General features: G+C 33.2%; 2 protein-coding genes and 1 long non-coding RNA gene across 3 annotated transcripts; 2 read left to right on the plus strand and 1 right to left on the minus strand.

Moving 5' to 3' along the window:
* The first annotated feature begins 4,778 nt into the window (after positions 1–4,778).
* Positions 4,779–7,553, plus strand: LOC136271198 (uncharacterized). The gene is made up of 3 exons (XR_010709067.1): positions 4,779–5,210; positions 6,219–6,357; positions 7,160–7,553. It is a non-coding gene; the product is annotated as an uncharacterized lncRNA (long non-coding RNA).
* Positions 7,554–12,262: 4,709 nt separating this feature from the next.
* LOC117689614 (uncharacterized) lies at positions 12,263–15,031 on the plus strand. Its single transcript, XM_034471191.2, has 4 exons — positions 12,263–12,804; positions 12,964–13,057; positions 13,359–13,613; positions 13,844–15,031. The coding sequence occupies exons 1-4, from the start codon at positions 12,403–12,405 to the stop codon at positions 14,704–14,706; spliced, it is 1,614 nt and encodes a 537-aa protein (XP_034327082.2). The 5' UTR covers positions 12,263–12,402; the 3' UTR covers positions 14,707–15,031.
* Positions 15,032–15,043: 12 nt separating this feature from the next.
* Positions 15,044–17,920, minus strand: LOC105320940 (uncharacterized). Its single transcript, XM_034469051.2, has 3 exons — positions 17,688–17,920; positions 16,618–16,978; positions 15,044–16,202 (listed from the first exon to the last, which is right to left on the minus strand). The coding sequence occupies exons 1-3, from the start codon at positions 17,857–17,859 to the stop codon at positions 15,101–15,103; spliced, it is 1,635 nt and encodes a 544-aa protein (XP_034324942.2). The 5' UTR covers positions 17,860–17,920; the 3' UTR covers positions 15,044–15,100.
* Positions 17,921–19,836: the final 1,916 nt, after the last annotated feature.

Raw genomic sequence — 19,836 nt, forward strand, 5'->3', positions numbered from 1 at the left:
TTAAAAATCGTGAGACGAAATAGATTTTAATTCTGCTTGGTAAACTTTGCGAGAAATAACAGTGTATTGGACGAATCTGTCTTGTGAATGGTATGTGTCTCGGGACTTTTTCACACAATCGTTGTACACTTTCCTTTCATCTTGTGCATGTGTGATGTGTTCCTGCACCTTTCTTGCTGCCTCCAACTTTTCCTCCTCTGAAACTGCATCTACAAAACTTAATTGAAGTTTTTCACACGCGGCACATACGTCGTCCCTTGATTTTGGCTAGTCTGATATACAGAAGACACTGGTTCCAGATGTTGCAAAATGTGGAATACCGCACTTGTCGGTCGTTCGGACAGCTTTCAACATTTCTCGTGGACGTCCTTGCATCGGATGGAATGTATATAGGAGGAGTGTCATCTCTTCCTCTTGGGGCAGCTGGTTGTGGTAACCCAAAGTCATCTGCATAACTAGAGATGAACTGTACAACTAACTTAATGTCATTGTACTGTTGCGAATGACTAGGTTTCTTTTCTAGGTTTCCATGCTTGCGTGGTGATACTCCATGTGCATTCTTATTGATGATGATGTTATGAAGATAATGCTTCCCTATATATCATAGACAAAGACAAGCAGAAACGCATTTCTGCAAACCTTTTCCCCAGAAAACATAAAAGTCTGCCTGGAACGTATTTTTTCCTTCCTCGTTTTGTTGTTTGTTTGCAACTGTCCACAAGCGATCCCATGATGTACATGTCTTTTTCTTCCTATGACATTTCTTTCATGTTAAGGATGTGCGAGTACAAAGTATCGTCGCTGAAGAAATAAATGCACTTGTTCTTACAGTTGCAGCCACGAATCTGTATCGCTCTGATTTTGAACAGATCAGGATCATCATGGGGTAGGGGTATATTCTCAATGGACGCTGAGCTTCTCTGGTATTCATTTTCGTCATCGTCCCCATTTCCACCATTTGAATTTGGATCCGACAAGACGGCATCATCAAGAAACGGCATAACCCGTCGATCTAAATCAAAAGTGTCATCAGCTGGTTCATCGTCGTGCCCGTCATCTGACAAATATTCATGATCAGTGACCTGGGAACCTGCAGGAGTGCTGTTTGGAGTCCATCCAAAGTGCGCAGAAAAGAACTTCTCCAGCTCCTGAAAACAAAAATCAAAAAAATAAATATTTTACACCAAAAAGAAAACATTAATTTCATTTGTAACATCTAATAAAAAAAACCACGAACCATAGAATGTTATTTTATTATTTTTTTTGGGAGGGAGGGTGTATGTCAATAATTGTTAGTTGTCATGATAAAATTGACTGCAAACATTAAGTACATATGATAAGCTTGTTTCGTCCTTATAGTATTAATAATATTCTATGCATATTAATTCCGTTAATTATTTCTTTTCCCAACGCTTGTTTGATTGTTTTTTTTTTCATAAAAATTAATGTGCAAAAAGATTCACATTTTATTTCCCTGACTACAAAAAAATGTTAGTAAATATTTCATAATTGTTAAATTTATTGTTAAACCAAATAAATTAAAGGAAGAAATAAATTAAGAATGCAAAAAAGAAAAAAAAATCGGTGTAACGGGGACTTGAACACCCGATAGCAAAATTTATATATGCAACAGGAGAATGACCTAACCTACTGCGCCATAAACGCTACGCATCTAGAGGAAATTAATCGTGTCATATTTTCCAAACCCCTTCAACTTATTAAGGAGTTCGCCTTATTACTTTTAAACACATTTGTATCTACTCTTCGGTCAGTAAGGTTATAAAATGTCACACAAGTTTACACCAGGTTAACAATTATTTACGGGAGGACCAATTTAGTTTTGGACCGTAGCCTTAGCGACTTCTGCCACAGAGTGCAAAGTTAACCCTGCATACTGGCTTTCAGACTATCTAGCAATCCTCTGTCGGTCAATCTTTGTTAAATTTTGCATATGAGATAAGAGCTGTGGAAATGATATGTATCTCATTAGCATGGTATATTCATAGTGCTTAGCATCTTAAATAAACACATAAAAAAATATATACTAAGATGTGGAAAATGAAAATTACACTTATTTAAGTTAGATTTTTTTTTTCAGAAATACCAATACACCAAACAAAAACTATTGCAGGTAAATGATAACCACCTTTTTCAGTATTTTCATCGTATAAACGAGATGTGTATTTAATGACTTTTGGGACAAAATATTAATGAAATAAAATCTTGGCAATCTTTTTATTGTGTCGATTCAACATGATCAAATTTTGATTACACACGAAAAGGTAAGCTCACAATGGGCGCTGATTTTAAAAATGATATAAGTCTTAGAAAATCTATGGGTTTTTTTTATTTTTAAAGAGCTGATACTGTTCACATAGGTGCAAAAACTGCAGAAAACAATATACAGGTGTTATATATAATTTATATATTGCAATATATTTTCACCCCCACACCTTTGTAAAATATTGAGTCTTTAATATCAAAAAGTTATGGTACTTAACTTTGTTAAATATTTAATTTTATTGTTCTAGTGTTAAGTCAGATTAGTTTGCAATTTTTGCTCAGGTGAGCCATGTGGCCCATGTGCCTCTTTAAAGTTAATTAAACACAGTCTTATCGGTTGTCCCCTTCTCGGTTTTGGTGGCGCATGTACGTGTATTAATTTATTAGGTTTATAAACAAATTAAAACAGTTTTATAAATTGTGCGTGTGTTATTTTGTTTAAAAGTGTTATAAAGGGCAAACCGAAGCAAAAAGCTTTGAAAAGCTATTGTAATTACTAGTATATAGGATACTGTTTACTAGTATGTAAGTGCAAATGTTTTTCCTCGTTGATTAGTATGCTTTAACAACGAATTTTCAACTTTTTTGGAATCAGCATAGCCGTACATGTTCAATATTTTAAAAAAACATGGCATCAGTGTTTAAGAAAATAGTAGTTTTTGGAAAAATTAAAGTATTCATATACTTTTGGCAGAACCTTGCCCTTTGTCAGATCATCTTTTATTGTGTTCAATAACACTGTTTGTATAAGCAGCAGCAATTAGCTTAACAGTACACATATACTTTTGGCAGAAGCGTGCCATCTGTCAGATCAACTTTAATTGTGCTCAATAATGCTGTTTGTATAAGCAGCAGCAATTAGCCTTTGATCATGAACTATCGTTAAAACATATAGTCTTAGTGTTTCATTTGCATAAGTGATCGATATCTGATACTTTGCAATAAACTGATATTTCATCAAAGTTGGATCTATGACCACATGGCCAGTGAAACAAAAATTCGTATACCTGATATATTATATGTAGTTTTATTCATAATCGACCATTTATCCATTTTTCAGAAGCTATCTATGAACAAACTTGAACAATTTAATGATATTGCCACAGATCTATATGGAACTAATTTTTTCCTCCCACAAGGAAATATCGGAATTACACTTTATACACCATATGCTTCAAACACAAAGACAGATTAGCTATTGATTCTATCGATTGGATTTTCTGAGACCTGTATACAACATATTTTTTTCAAACAGTTTGTAAATTGAATTTAAAAGGCTGAGCCTATTGTCGAGATAAACTTAGAAAGGTTTTCAAACAAAGAGATTTAAGCAGATTATCATCATTTGTTTTTAATAAAAATATCTAATGGATTCCTAAATCTAAGACTCACAATTAATTGCCGTCAAACATAAACTTGAACCAAATTTAAGATAAACATTTTTTTACAAGCGAAAAAATGATAGTAAAGAACTAATACATGTATATAGAACTGTAACGGTTTAGTTGTTGTCTCAATAATTATAACATTGTTGAAATTCATCATTAAAGGTTTTCAGAGGGCTCGACAATCGTGACCATTTTAAGACTGTATTTATCTCCGTTTGAAGATGAGCTCTGTATAAAAATATAGGAAAACAAACCAATATAAAAAAGTGAAAAATATGGAATTTTTTAATTTGATAATAGTTTATAGCTAAACAAATTTGAAATTTTAAGGTAAATCTGATGGTTAATTTGTTGGCTATCAAGCCTCCTAAAAAGTGGGAAAACTGCTAATTAATTAAGGTATTGTAGATTCCTTATTTTTTGCGAGTACTTAATTCCGCGATTCAACGGTTTTCCATCAAATCGTGAGAACACACAATCGCGAAAGCCGAAATATTATAGTTTCGTATAGTTAATATTTTAAAATTTGCGAGACGGGCTTCACGCGATTTTACGCGGATATTAATTCCTCGCGTTTAATTAGGAATTTACAGTATTTGATTGATCTGGAAGTTGGTAAAGGTGATCTTAATAATAAGGGAGTTGGTAATAGATAAAAAGGCATGATTTGCCCTTACCGTTCTGAAGATGTTAAAATAATATTCTTACAGCAAAGTGTTACACTAAGGAAAATAATAATAGGAAACGCTTTTCCTTTTCTCAAAAAGGATCCTAAGATAAAATCAATGTTTTCGGAGATGATTTAGGAGGTTTTCCCGTCTCAAATCTTAAAAACGTTTTGTTAATGTAGGCATGAGTTATGAGCAGGATTACACTCGCGTGAATCGTGGACAATAATAAGCAGAACTACATGACCGCACGCGTGAATAGTGTACCTTGTTATTTTATGCATGAAATAAAAATTTTGTAACACCCTTGGTACGCATGCACACACAGAAGATTTGAATAATTGTCCAATCAGAAAATTTGTCAAAGATGTGTTACACCATTATATACAACGCAATAGCTATAGGTCTATCTGATAAAATCATATCTTACGTGTAGACACAATCGTTGCAAATGTAACACTTTTTAATAACTGAATAATTGGGATGCTATAATAAACCGTATCGGTTGTTACAAATCAAACTCGTAATTCGAGGCTGAAAAAAATCATGTTATTTGAAATTCGTCGAGTTCATTTTCTGTTCCTCTTTTTGTCATTGTCAGAAGCCTTCATAACCAGTCATTTTAATGCAAATGAAGAACTTAGCAATACACTGGTAATGCATACTCTGTTGGAAAGCAGACGCGTTGGATCTAACATAAGGTGTGCCATTTTGTGTGACAATAGATGTCATTGCTTAAATTTCAACTCTCTATCAGGGATGTGCCGCCTCTATAGTTCGTGTGATCTCTCCTATGCAACAATCAGTGAGGCAGGATGGACCTACTTCACCAAACTCACCAAACTCACCAAAATCACCCCGCAATTTTTAGGTATGTATCTTGAAAATAACAGAACAATAAATTATGAACTAGTTGATATTTAATGAAAACGTTTACTTCCAAGGTAGCAGAAGCAGATGTAATCAAATTCTTTTTAACAAAAACATTTACTAAGAAGGGTAAATCTATTTGGAAATATAAATGTCGCTGAAAGTTGCCCGATTGTGATGTTGAAAAATTGATGATTTTAGTTATAACGCGCTATCAAATCACTTAGTAAAATTATTTATTGCGCATGTGATATCTAATGAAAACTCCATAGGAAAAATGTGAAAAAAAACGATTTCATTGAATAATTTGGATTCATATTCAGTTCTTGCGGCGAACTAGTTTTTTCACACTCGTCTTTTACCTTGTTAAAAAGAATACAGAGGTTAACTTTATGTTGAATAAAATAAAAAAAGGATTTTTTGAAATCATTTTGCATTGGCTATAAAACCATATCAGTACTAAATTTTTAATAACATGGAAACGAATTTCTTATCATACGCACATGCCGCAAGCGAATGTTTTAGTAATTTATGATGTTCTGCAGGGGATTTCGGTGACACGGCACATTAAACTGTCTCTTTTTTCAACTGATTTCTTCCAAACTCCACTTTTTTTAAAGAACAAATATAAAAAGCCCATTTGAATGCATCCATAAAAAACCCACGTATATAAAACAGAAGTTTATACACTTACATATTACAAAACCTTTTTTTATTACAAACAAATTATTATCTAAACACACAAATCTTGTTTTATTATGTTCTATAAAGATTAAAAGGAAGTTGATCGAGCCTAAGAGTTATTTTGCAAAATCAAGATTAATCTATGTCTGCTAATTCTCTAGAATTCTAGTAAAAATTCAATAGGATATGTAATACACAATTTTTATAAGGCTTTATAATTTTAGAAAAAAATCATGTAATTTCGCTTAATCTCACGTTTCAAAGAATGAACATAAAAAACAACAATTTTACTTAGTTTATGACACACAATGGTATCTATATCTAGACATAAGACTGGTTGACGGGTTACATTCTGGAGAAGGACGTGTTGAAGTATTTTACAATAACACCTGGGGGACCGTCTGCGGTAACAATTGGGATCATAACGATGCTCAGGTTGTCTGCAGAAGGCTGGGATATATTGGGTATGTAATTGTTAATACCATGTTTGCTTTTATGACTTTTCTATGCTTAGCGAAACTGGAAACTTGTTTTATAAATATGGTTTCCACATTTTCAGAATTTTCGAAGGGAAATAATTTGGTATCAAAACCAATGTAACCATTTTGAATGATAATACTTGTATTTTGATGAACATGTTGAAACTTCCCAAACAATGAATAGAGTATACGAAAATGACGTATTTTACAGATAAAATATATTTAAAAAAAATAATAATAGAATTAATCAGTTGACAACAATTATATGAAGTATTTATATAAGTATTCATTCCCATTTTTGCACCAACATTGTAAAAGAAAAGCTACCAAACCAACATTCTTCTAAAATTGTATGAAACAAATTAGCACATGTACATGTAAGCATCTCCAAATCATTTCTAAAAGAAAACATTTTTTATAAATCATTCGTTTAATATGTGAAAACAACTTAGAAAATATTTGGTCGATTTTAAATTGTGTTGCATTCTAATTACATTTATATGAAACTGTTACAATGATGAAAATATCCTTGACATAATTGCTTTGTTAAGTGCGAAACCTTAAACAGAACGTATAGGGTCTTTTCCTATTACAATTATCATGCGCAGAATGAGAACTTTTCCTTTTGTGAAAGCACGAATGGGGTTTTAGTTACTTTACCCTTTTTCTTTGCACAAGTAAATAAACTCAGAAGTTTCGAAGAGAATGGAGGTAGAAAAACATTCTACATTATAATTGTGACTAAAGATACAAGAGTTGCAAAAGGTTCTATTTCTTTTTATATCAGAACAATAATGGGTGCGAGTTTTAAATTCCAAATGGGAAGTGGACCAATCTGGATGGATGACGTTCAGTGTAAAGGTCACGAGACATCTCTTACACAATGTTCCTTTAATGGGTACGGAGTCCATAACTGTGACCACAGAGACGACGCTGGTGTCTATTGCTGTAAATTTTGTAAATAAAGAAGGGGACTCAAATTCTGTTTTAAGAAGAAATGCCATTTCAAAGGGATAGCTTGGACGATTATTTGAAAATTGAAGTACATGTAGTACATTCATTTATTAACTTTGAATGGTATGCTGATGATTGGAATAAATCGTCAAATGTCCTCTTTTCGGTTCTTGGTATATGTTATATTCATTAACGTATTTCTATTAGATTTTTCGAACAAAATAAAACCTTTATAAATTTGTGTGCTTTGACTTAGTCTTGAAACAAGTGCAGTGTTTTGTTTAATATTGTTTATATGAAAGCGCTAACAGTAAACAATTTTTTAAATTGAGACTGTCGCATTCTGTTTTATTTTTATAAGTATTTTTGCTGTACCAAGGCTTTATTTATCTCCACACACACACACACACACACACACACACACACACACACACACACACACACAGATATATATATATATATATTTGTTATATTCAGTAGTGTATTCTCACTATATAACTCTATATAGGCGAATAGTCAATAATTGTAATATTAGCTCGTCCGAAAAATATTGACCGGTCAATATTTTTTTGATATTGACTGGCTAGGAATGATATCTAGAGAACATTCCCTCTATTTCAAATAATCGCCTCTGATTTGTTGATTCGTAAACGATGACGTTAATAACTCTTCACGACTCCAAAACAAGATGACGTCATAATAGACAGTCAGTCAAGGCAAGTAAACAAAGGACGCGCAATGCAACGGTTTGCTATCATAGCGGATATACGGATTTGCGAATTACTGTGAAGAAAAATCAGGTAGAACATCTGTATGTAAATTCTTACGGTCGGCGGAATACCACCAGTGACCGTTTGATGCTAAGGATATTTTGGAAATGAACTTTGCACAAAATTGAATGTTTTTAGTAGACGATAACACAATAATCCATTTTTTTTTAAATTTAATCCAGAGCGCTTTCGCCTGATCGGTTCTTCAGTGGATTTCAAATTATCAATAGATATAAATATATATATATATATATATATATATATATATATATATATATATATATATATATATATATATATATATATATATATATATATATATATATATATAGAAAATGAACAGTTCCAAAGTTTCTTTTATACGCTATATAAACAAATTGTTGAAGACCTGATGATGACGTCAAAACATAGTGGCGTCATAACATTATACAGTGCATGATAAGAGTCAACATAATTATGATGATGAAAGTCCAGTGTCTCATATACAGAATTATATACATGTATGTACAGTTGAAGAGATATTATATGTAGATGTCAAAAATACATAAGATTAAGAATTTAACTTAAGTTTAAACAGTTTAACAAAATGATTTTCTTTAGCTTTACGCATTTGTTCATTGTTTTCTTTCACTTTATAAAAAAGGAAATATAAAACATTACCTTTCCGCATATATCGAAATGGCCGTTGCATGGTGTGTTCCTCTCATATGGGTCTCTAATCTGCTGCTTGTGGACGCGCATTCTATCTGCGAGTTTGGTTCCAGTTTGTCCTATATAGTTGTCACCACAAGTAGGGCACGTCATGCAGTAAATCAGGTTCTAGTATTTGCAATTCATTGTTGAATAACGTTGAAATGCATACCGTTCTTGAACATTATGGATGGGCTGGTTTGAAGAAAAGGACATGATTGATTCTATATCATCTTTTAATATGTTCAGTAATGCTGTTATAAGCAGCAGCAATAAGGTTTTGATCATGAACTATTGTTTAAACATTTAGTGTTAGTTTTTCAATTGTACAAGTGATTTGTATTACATACTTTGCAATAAACTGAGATTTTATCAAAGTTTTATCTATGACCACATGGTCAGTTAAATAAACATTCGCATACCTGATAGTTTTGATGTCTTGTATATAATCGACTGTTTTAACGTTCTTCAGAGGCTATTTAAAAACGATATTGATGTTGCCACAGATCTATATGGAATTATTAATTTTTCTTCCAAAAGAAAATATAGGAATCACACTTCATATACCATATGCTTTAAACACAAAGACTGATTAGCTAATGGTTTTCTCTATTTGGCATTTAATTTGGATTTTGTTAGATCTGTATACAGCATATCATTTTCAAACAGTTTGTAAATGAAATTTACAAGGCTGAGCTAATGTCAAGACAAAGTTAGAAAGGTATCTAAGCACCGATATTTCAGCACATAATCATCATTTGTTCAGCTGATGGTTCTACCTATTTGGCTTGTAATTTGGGTTTTGCTAGACCTGTATACAACATACCATAACAAGCATTTTGTGGTGCAAGGTGTAATGTACAATATGTATACTTATAGGTTAAGGCAGTTTGCAAAAAAAACATTCAAAATGTTTGCACCAGAGTACTTGCTTAGACCTTTCGTATTTCAACACATGTGTGATGATGTCCGTAAGGTATGATTGAAATTTAATTGATAAGTTTTTTTGTGAAATTAATCAAAAACCTACTTTAATTTTCGATAAACAAGCCCGAAATAGCAAATATGTGAGTAAGATGGTGGACACGCTTTGGTGGATCCAAGTCAGGGATAGTCTTGATCAAAATATATACTTGCAATGAAATAATTTTGAATGATTACGTAAAGAGTGGGCCTATTTAAAGAATACATACATTTTCATACCACGACTAATTTGTTGTAAACCTTAGACATTAATATTTAAACATTAATAAGCAGATCAATGTATTCTACGTTTAAATGGATAAATGATGTATGCATTAAACGTGAAAATTTAATGAGGATGCCCCCTCTTCAATTATCCGAAATTCTTATTTGTGACAGTAATAGAAATTATATTGAAAATTGACCAAAAGAACCAAATTTAGGGAGAAATATATCAAATACACATTCATTGATTTGAAATAAATAAAATAAAAAGTTGGGTTTTTTTTCGGTCAGCTACAACAAACAGGATTAATGCCACGTTCCTGTATATATTATCCATTTCAGTTTAGTTTGCCCGCTCCTCTAAAATAGACAACAATGCAGTTTGTTTTATATTTTAATTTTAAAGGATAAAATAAGCAAATATCGGACAAAGTATTTACAAAAAATGAACAAAAATATGGTTCAATATATTACGCATTATAGGATAATAATGCGTTAAGTGTTAAATCCTGCACTTGGGTGGGGTATCATATAGTGAATAAATAAGGGAACTTAAGTTATGGGAAGGGAAATGGAACATTGAAATGTTATAACAATATGTCACTACTTTGCCTATTTGTTTTGTTTAAATTCTTTAATTTTCAATGAATGATACTCAAGTTATTGTTGATCTCTATTTAATCATATCTTTTTTTATAATTTTATTATAAAATCAAACTTAACATGTATTTTTACGGCGTCGTGGAACAGTCAGTGATAAAACAAAAAAAATCTTATTTGTTCGGACAAATTAGCTATTTGCTCGGACATGTTAGGATTTCTTTAAACTTGATTAATATATCAGACGAACAAGTTCCATTTATTATGCCCCCCCCCCCCTTCGACGAAGGGAGGGCATATTGCTTTGCTGCTGTCTGTCGGTCGGTCCACCATCAGTTTCTGTTCATTTTCTTCGCAGAGGATGAACATATTGAAATGAAATTTGGTATACAGATTTAGCATGATAATATCTAGGTCAAGTTCGATATTCGTACGATCAAGCAATTTTCGACAGAGTTATGGCCCTTGGATGAGAAAAATTCCAGTTATTTGCAGTTGTTCTCATTTTCTTCGGATAGGATGAACATATTGGAATTAAATTAAGTATACAGGTTTATAATAATATTATCTAGGTCAAGTTCAATATTGGGTACGATCGAGCAATTTTCGACAAAGTTATGGCCCTTGGACGTAGAAAAAATTCAAGTTATCTGCAGTTTCTGCTCACTTTCTTCACAGAGGATGAACACATTGAAATGAAATTTGGTATACAGATTTATCATGATAATATCTAGATCAAGTTCGATATTGGGTACGATCGAGCAATTTTAAACAGAGTTATGGCCCTTGGATGAGAAAAATTCCAGTTATTTGCAGTTTCCGCTCTTTTTTTTCGCAGAAGGTGCACATATTGATATGAAATTTCGTATACAGGTTTATCTAAATACTATCTAGGTTAAGTTTGATTTTGGGTATGATAGAGCAATTTTTGACAGAGTTATGGCCCCCTGGACTTAAAAAAGTTATTTGCAGTTAATTTACATTCATTTTCTTTGTGGATGTTTCACAGGGACGGGGCATAAGTGTTTCACAAACATCTCTTCTCTTGTTTTGTTTTGTTTTTATCGGGCGTATGAGAGAGAGAGAGAGAGAGAGAGAGAGAGAGAGAGAGAGAGAGAGAGAGAGAGAGAGAGAGAGAGAGAGAGAGAGAGAGGTAATCATGGTAAAAAGATAAAAGGAGTCTTAATCACATTTAAATGACACTGCTTTGTGATCTTTAGATTCATTGGATAGATATTGTTTAGACGTGCTTGTGTCAAATACCACAGTTCTTAAAAGAAGTTGTCTTACATAGATTTCCAAAACGACATAGTCTGAACATAAGGACGATTCGAGGTCGTAAACCTTGAAGAGTTTATAAGATATTTTTAAAAGAGATAATACATAGTGATATGTTATAAATTATCTAATATATAACCTTTGATCAAAAATGAGTATCTACCTGCTTTCTTTGTGAAGATGTGTAAAAATTTGCACAAAGTGACTTTTTTATGACCTGTGAAATTGAATATTTATGTCATTTTCTAGTTTTTTCTACTTAGCTTTGTTGTGTTATTACTATTAATTGTACTTTTCCATAGTTTTGATGAGCAACACATGTAGTTAATTATGCATTCAATCCTATTTATTACCGTTTTGTAGTCAATAAATTAAGTATTTGACATGTTTTATTATATTTCTCTTTGTAATAGTCCATTTTCGAGTTACCATATTCCGGCAAGATTCTAACATTTAGTTCGCACAAAAGTCACGTGATTTTTATTAAAATGCGGGGCGCATCACTTCCGGTAAAACTGTTTACATTAGAAACGACATCGTCTGCTACGACATGCCGCGGTATTACTGTGTCGCCGAAGGCTGTTCTTCGGATTCAAGGAAAAAGGGGAGGTATGGGTTTATGGCAGACGTAGAATTCTTCCCTTTTCCCTCGTCAAAGCATCCCAAAGTACGCAGGAAGTGGCTTGAGTTGCTAAGACGCCGTGACTTCGAGCCTTCTCGACATGACAGGATATGCTCCATGCACTTTGTTGACGGTCAACCAACACAGGACCACCCATACCCCGAGCTTTTCCGCTACAATAACTTTAAGTGCTCGTTGGGAAATCGAGGTACATCTTCCATTGAAAAGAGGTCCCTTCAACAAGCCGCAAATAATAACAACAAAGTTACGTCTGATCAGGAGAATGAGCATCGACCTACTCAGGCTACTGCAACGGATATTCTTTTAGTGGTATGTACTCTGTTCGAATCACAGTATATCTTCTTTTTGAACAATGATTTATAATTGATTCTAAATAAATGACACACCAATGCATACGTTTTCATTCTAAATTTGTATATAGGGCATACAAAAAAGAATGTACGTTGCACTATAATTATGTATTTGTAGGATGAAGATGATGCATATAGAGAACAGCTCTTTCCATTCCCTGTCAATAAGGAAATCACTGTGCAATCCATACCAGCAGTAGAACCAACAGCAAGTATGTTGATTTGTTTTGATAAATGTGAACCTAACGTATTGAAGGAAAAGAGGAATGAGTATACAAATACAATGAACCGGGAATCGAGCCAGGGACCCCTGCAACTCTAATCAGGAGCTCTACCACTGAGCTACCCAGGGCGATATCCACGGTCCATATATATAACCCCAAATACTAAACTAATACATGTAATGCCAAAAAAAACACAACAACTTAATCATATTAAAAAATAGTAATAATGCAAAACTAATGCTAGTAAATAATAATTACATATTGTACATATTTTCTTTTCAAATTTTAGCTCCCAGTGATCATGATTATTGTTCATATGGGAATGAAAAGGCCCATCCCCAGACTTGTAATGCAGAATGCCAGACGAACTTGACACTACAGGACATGGAAAAGTCTGAAGCTGAACTGCTGCAACTGAGGGAGACCTTTAGGGACAAGGATGATCTGAAGCGATACTTGCTTGTGGACAAGATGACAGACAGTGATAGTTCTGTCAAGAGTTACTTCGGATTGCCATCGGTCTTTACTCTATTTGGAATCTTTGGTATGAATAATGCTTAATACACAATATAAGTACATGTACATGTAATAAAATAAAATTTTAACTATATCTATATTTACAAACCAATAATGATGTGTATGAGAAATAGTGCCTCAAATTATAATAACAATATTTTATGGACAAATTGGTGCTACAAGCTTAAGTATGATTAATATTTTTAACTTTTTTATTATTTTTTATTAGTTTTTTTTAGTTTTTTATTACTTTTGCAGCCATCCTTGACAATCTTACACCAACGCTGGCATACTGGAAAGGTGGGTCAGGAGTATACAATGGAACACCAGAGAATCCCTCCAAGAAGACTGGACCAAACAGGAAGCTGACACGTTTTCACGAATTCTTTATAACACTGTTAAGACTTAGATTAGCTTTACCAACTTTTGTCATAGCAGATATTTTTGGGATTTCATGCACTAGAGTGTCACAAATTTTTGTTACCTGGATTAATTATATGAATGTTGTGTTTTCACCTCTTTTGAAAAGACCATCTGCTAAATGTATGAAAAAGTTTTTGCCAAAATGTTTTAAATCAGTTTTTCCCAAAACAACTTGCATAATTGATTGTACTGAATTTTTTATTGAACGGCCTTCCACCCCAACAGCACAGTCTAGAACATACAGTTCTTATAAGCAGAAAAATACCTTTAAAGCTTTAGTTGCTGTTACTCCTTCGGGAGCTTTCATGTTCATTTCAAATCTTTGGGGTGGAAATGTATCAGACAGGTACATAACTGAACACTGTGGATTTTTAGATATTGTAAAACCTGGTGATGAAGTGATGGCAGATAGGGGCTTTTTGATAAGAGATTTACTGTTAGAAAGAAGGGCTACATTGAATATACCACCATTTACCAAAAAGTGTTCATGGGGGAAAGGTAAACATCTCACTGCACATGATGTTTTGAAAACAAAAAAAATTGCAAAGCTTCGTATCCATGTGGAACGAGCAATAGGTAGATTAAAGAACTACAAAATTTTATCTCACACTATTCCACTGAAAATAAAACCTCTGTGTAACCAAATTGTAAAAGTGTGTGCCTTTTTAAGCAACTGTCAGGAACCTTTAGTGAAATGAAAAGTGAAAAAATGATTGTATCAGTTGAAACTATTGCTCAATGTGTGATTTTTAAAGCAATTATCAGGAACTTTTAGTGACATAACATGTAACAAGATACCGATAGTTCATTGTATACCTGATGAGTGCAAGTTGTATGCATCTTAAATGAAAATTTACTCATGTTACAGAATGTTACACATTGTTTTTATTTTTTCTAACGAAATCTCATTGGCCAGAAATTGATTGTATAGACAAATGAAAACAGCCAAACACCATAAAAATTTGCTTAAAAGAACAATAAATATAACATATTTTCAATAAACATGACCTTAGTGTTTTTATGCAAATTAACATTATGAATTGAACTTTATGAGAGTTGATCAAATGATTGACTACAATCAGGAAGTTACATTTAATGCAACAGTGAGTTTACAACGTATTTATCAAAAAATTTGTTGCATTTCTGAACAATGTCAAAAAACATATCACCATCAAAATTTATTCTGTCAATAATAATTCCCCTTCTTGTAAAGAAAACAAAATCACACCATAAGGATTTGCAAATTCCCATTTGCCCCTGAATTTGAACATACCATGGTGAAGTATGCTTTAACCGAACATCATTGTTTTCATCAATGTAAAGATGGTAATGATCATCTTTACAGGCCTCTAAGGGTTCGACATTTTGATATGTAAAACTACATTTAACCTCAAGGAGCCCCACTCCACAACATTTGCAAGAAACTCTTCCATCTGGTGAAGCTCCCATAAAAGGATATTGTTCACTAACAAACAAACCACATTGATCTACTTTTAAATTCTTGTGTGATTTTTTGTGTTTTTCAAAGTACTGTTGTCTGGCTACAGGTTCATACTTTTTACCAAATGCAAGGGAAGGTACAAGAGAATGAGAACTATCTACAGAAGAGCTAAGTATTTTCTTCAAGATATAATTTACAGGATTGTCGGTAAATTTAAAATGCATGACAGAAGGAAAAAGTGATGCTGTAATCCTGCCATATCTATGTTCGAACCAGGCAGTGTTGTCGGACTGACCTCTAGTAATCTTTTCTATTTCTAGTACAACATCTGATGTGTAAATCATTTTTAAATGTTCTAAAATGGAACATTTAAGTGACAGTGTTTGTAAAGCAGTTTTTAGTGTAGGAATATCCATTTCATCAGAAGAGCTGTCATCACTTGGAGGATCTAAAACTTGTAAAAGTAATGAGTTGCTTGATTTAAACAGAGTAAATACATTTTTCTCAACCTCCCTTAAATTGATTTCACCACAAGGGGAGTAATTTTTGGGAGTTGGCATAACTTTTTTGTCAGTGGTTGTATTTTTCTGCAAATAAATGTTGTCTATCTCCATTGGCTCAGATGTCTTCTTCGGCTTGTCCCACATACACACAGTGTCAGTACATGCCTCCGAATAGCGATCCTTGTGCCTATCACTAAAGCTCACCAGGGAGAACAATAGGGCAACACAGTGTTTACATGTCCCATTACCTCTGAAAAGGAAAATGCAAAATATTATCAAGTAAATCATTTATATTGTTCTTATCAAACAAATTGAAATGAATTGGATGACCGAATGATATGATAAAATGAAGATGATAAACCATACCAGATTCATACCAGATGAATGGCTGGTTACATTAAAATGTATTAAAATGGTTACCGCCAAGTTGCCAGCACTGGGGTAGATGATAGGTGATGTATGAATGTGAAGTCAACGATTAAAGTACAAAAATGACCCATTTAAATTAAGAGCCTCTTAAGTACTTCTCTCAGTTGCAACACAAAAATGAGAAAAAAAATGTCTGAAAATGCTATTAATGAAAGGAAAATAAATGCACAATCTATAACTCTTACATGATTATCATAATATCATGCACAAAATACAGATAAACAAAACTTGCTTACACAACACAAGAACAACCACCACCAAATATCTGTCCGTTAGTTCTCAAGAGTACCCAAGTGACATATGGGGCCTCAGTCTGCCTTGTTTCTGGTACACAGCATGCCTTCACATAAAAGTATGGTGAAGAATCTGATACCTCCGCAATAGTTACATCACTGATGTGGTTGTCTCTGTGTAACTTGTAACCATTATCCTTTCTGTAGGATGTTAATCGTGAAGCTTCCCAACCGCAATCATTCAAGAGATACACCATGACGTCACATGACTCAACCGATGGTAATGTTGCCAAATTTACTGACCACTTTGTAACATCTCCTATTGGCAAAATATCCTTCTCAGTACTTCCACTTTGCAACTCGTCTAGGAATTTAAAATACATTGTATTTTATTGTATAGAGGTGGTAGATATAAAAGGTTGAAAAACTTTGTGACGAGCCCTTGTGTGTATTATTTAAGAAATGAACTCAATGTCTACCCAAGTTATACTTGTATAACCTGGGTTGGGGCAATTTACGCTTTATAATCCGCGAAGCGGATTATAAAAAAGCGTAAATTGCTCCAACCCAGGTTATACGAGTATAACTTGGGTAGATATTGAGTTCATTCCTTATAATTTAATTTTCTGGAATTTGCTGTACAAATTGAGTCCGTTTTACTTTTAAAAATGATATAAATCTGTTCAAAATTCAAACGTAACGTCAAGTGAATTAGTACGTTGGTGCATTGTGACGTGTCTTGTGACGTGCAAACCAGGTTATACAAATTTAACTAAATTTTTCTATCCAATCAAATGCCGCGTTACAACCATAATTAAATTATTGTATTTTATTGTATAGAGGTGGTAGATATAACTGTTTGAAAAACTTTGTGATGGGCCCTTGTGCGTAACGTGCATAAATTGGCTAGATATTGAACTTTTAATCATCAATAAATATGATGTAATGAAGTTCATTATAGACCTAACCATTTTACATTTGAAAGGTTTAACCGTAAGGTTTATGTATTGTATTTAGTGTGACGATTTCAACTTGTTCAAAGTGACTGCATTTTTTAAATTCCAATACATTACCTAATTCGTCGTTTAAAACTTCCAATTTTAATTCCTCAGCAAGTTTGCACAGCCTTAAAAGGTGATCTCTTCTGTAAAAGTGACATGTAACTCCGCGATTCTGTAAAAAACGCTTTAATTGTGGCACTTTGAGACTTTCGAAAGTCATTTTGGCGAAACCGGATGTTGACATGCCCGCATCGAGTACAAACTAAATGTTAGAATCTTGCCGGAATACGGTAACTCGAAAATGGACTATTACATGCCCTTTCCGTCGGTCATATCCAATCCAAACGTAACATAGTGGAATTTTTGTATGGATTAGTATGAAAACAACTGAGAGGGACAATATATAAAGATGTTTGAATTAATCTTTCTTTCTCAAAGTTGTTCGATTGTTGTCAAGTTACACTCGAGCAATTATAAAGTATAGTTAATGAAAACTATTTATGTTTTACAAAAATGTTGAACATTTGCTGTGTTTGATATCGTTTTTGTGACGTTAAATCTTAGTTGATAAAACAGTGCAACCACTAACTTTATCAGTCAACAATTCTGCATTGTAACCGAATTCAGAGACCCTGAAAAAGCTATCGAGACTTCTGTGTGTTTACTATGTTTATCAACTTTTGAAATGCAGAAAGCATGGTAATGCAGCTATTTTTACAGCGGTTTAATATGACCAGGTTGATCTATTGCGCAGATAAAATAACTCAAATTGACAAAAACAAAGTTTACCGCTGGTTGTCTTAATCCTTTATTGAACTGGTCAGAATAAAGGATATTTTTCAGTATAAACATCCTGCGGTCAGTAAAGGAAGTTTTACTTCGCAATGGCTTTTCATTAAGTGTTGTTTGTTGTAGCATCGATATGTTTTACACGTGTGCATAGTTTTCTTTTAAATTCAAATGATTCACACTCAGGATTTGGAAACGACAACCAAGATCATCTGTCTCTACGAATCGACAATCTTCAAGCTCAGATTCAGCTACAAAACAAGACTCTTGAATCTCAATCTGCTTTGATTCAACAGCTTCTGAACTATCCCATTTCAACCCTCTCCTCTCGGTATTCTACGTTGTCTACCCTGCTCCAGGAAATCGAGAGTAGAGTAACTACACTGGAACATAATTTGGAAATTGAGCTCATAACAAGTAAGTTGAAAATCATTCAGAGTCAGTTCCTCCGTCAACACCCATGACTGTTGACCACATGTATTCAAATGCTTAGAAAAGCGAACTTTCATTTGTATGAGTATCTTCATTGTAGACAGGTAGATAGATAGATAGATAGATAGATAGATAGATAGATAGATAGATAGATAGATAGATAGATAGATAGATAGATAGATAGATAGATAGATAGATAGATAGATAGATAGAGGGTCCTAAGTATATGTTTATAGAATGTTTTTATCTACTTATTTCATTCCCTGTTGTGTGAAAATAGAAAGTAGTTATATTTCTCTCCTTTCATTGCAGGCATTAGACTTACAAATGGAAATTATAGTTGGGAGAGCCGTTTAAAGGTGAAGTACCAAGGCAGTTGGAGGACCGTATGTGACAATTCCTTCACCGATCAAAGCGCCAAAGTTGTGTGCCGCCAGTTAGAATATCAAACGTACATTGAATTTAATTTCCTGCACATATTAAACGATTATTTCATTTTCAAATATCCTTCTGGATTGTCATTTCTTCTCAAAAATAAATTGTATAAATAGGCTCAGGTATAGTTAATTATTCATTGATTCATTGTAAAATAATGATATAAGAGTGATATTAAAAGATGACATACTTGTAATACTTATACTACAACAACAGGTTTCATGCAACAACTGTGTTGCTGCCTTTGGTAGAGGCTCGGGCGATATTGTTCCTGACAATGTCGTCTGCACCAGTGTCGAAAGTTCAATTGCTGTTTGTCGTCATAATGGATTTGGACAAGACAATTGCGGACACGATGAAGACGTTGGAGTCATTTGTTGTGAGTGTAAAATCTCATTAAATTAATTTTGTAATAAATATAATGCTACTACTTTTTTGAAAGAGGCCAAGAAAAAGTCAAATTTAGAAAATCAATAATTAGAGTACATTTCATAGGTTTTATTGGGTTAAGCACGAATTTACATATAAATTACAGTAGATGAGGTTCTAAATAAAATGTTGATGC

Source organism: Magallana gigas, chromosome 9 (assembly GCF_963853765.1).
Source record: "Magallana gigas chromosome 9, xbMagGiga1.1, whole genome shotgun sequence".
NCBI lineage: Eukaryota > Metazoa > Mollusca > Bivalvia > Ostreida > Ostreidae > Magallana > Magallana gigas.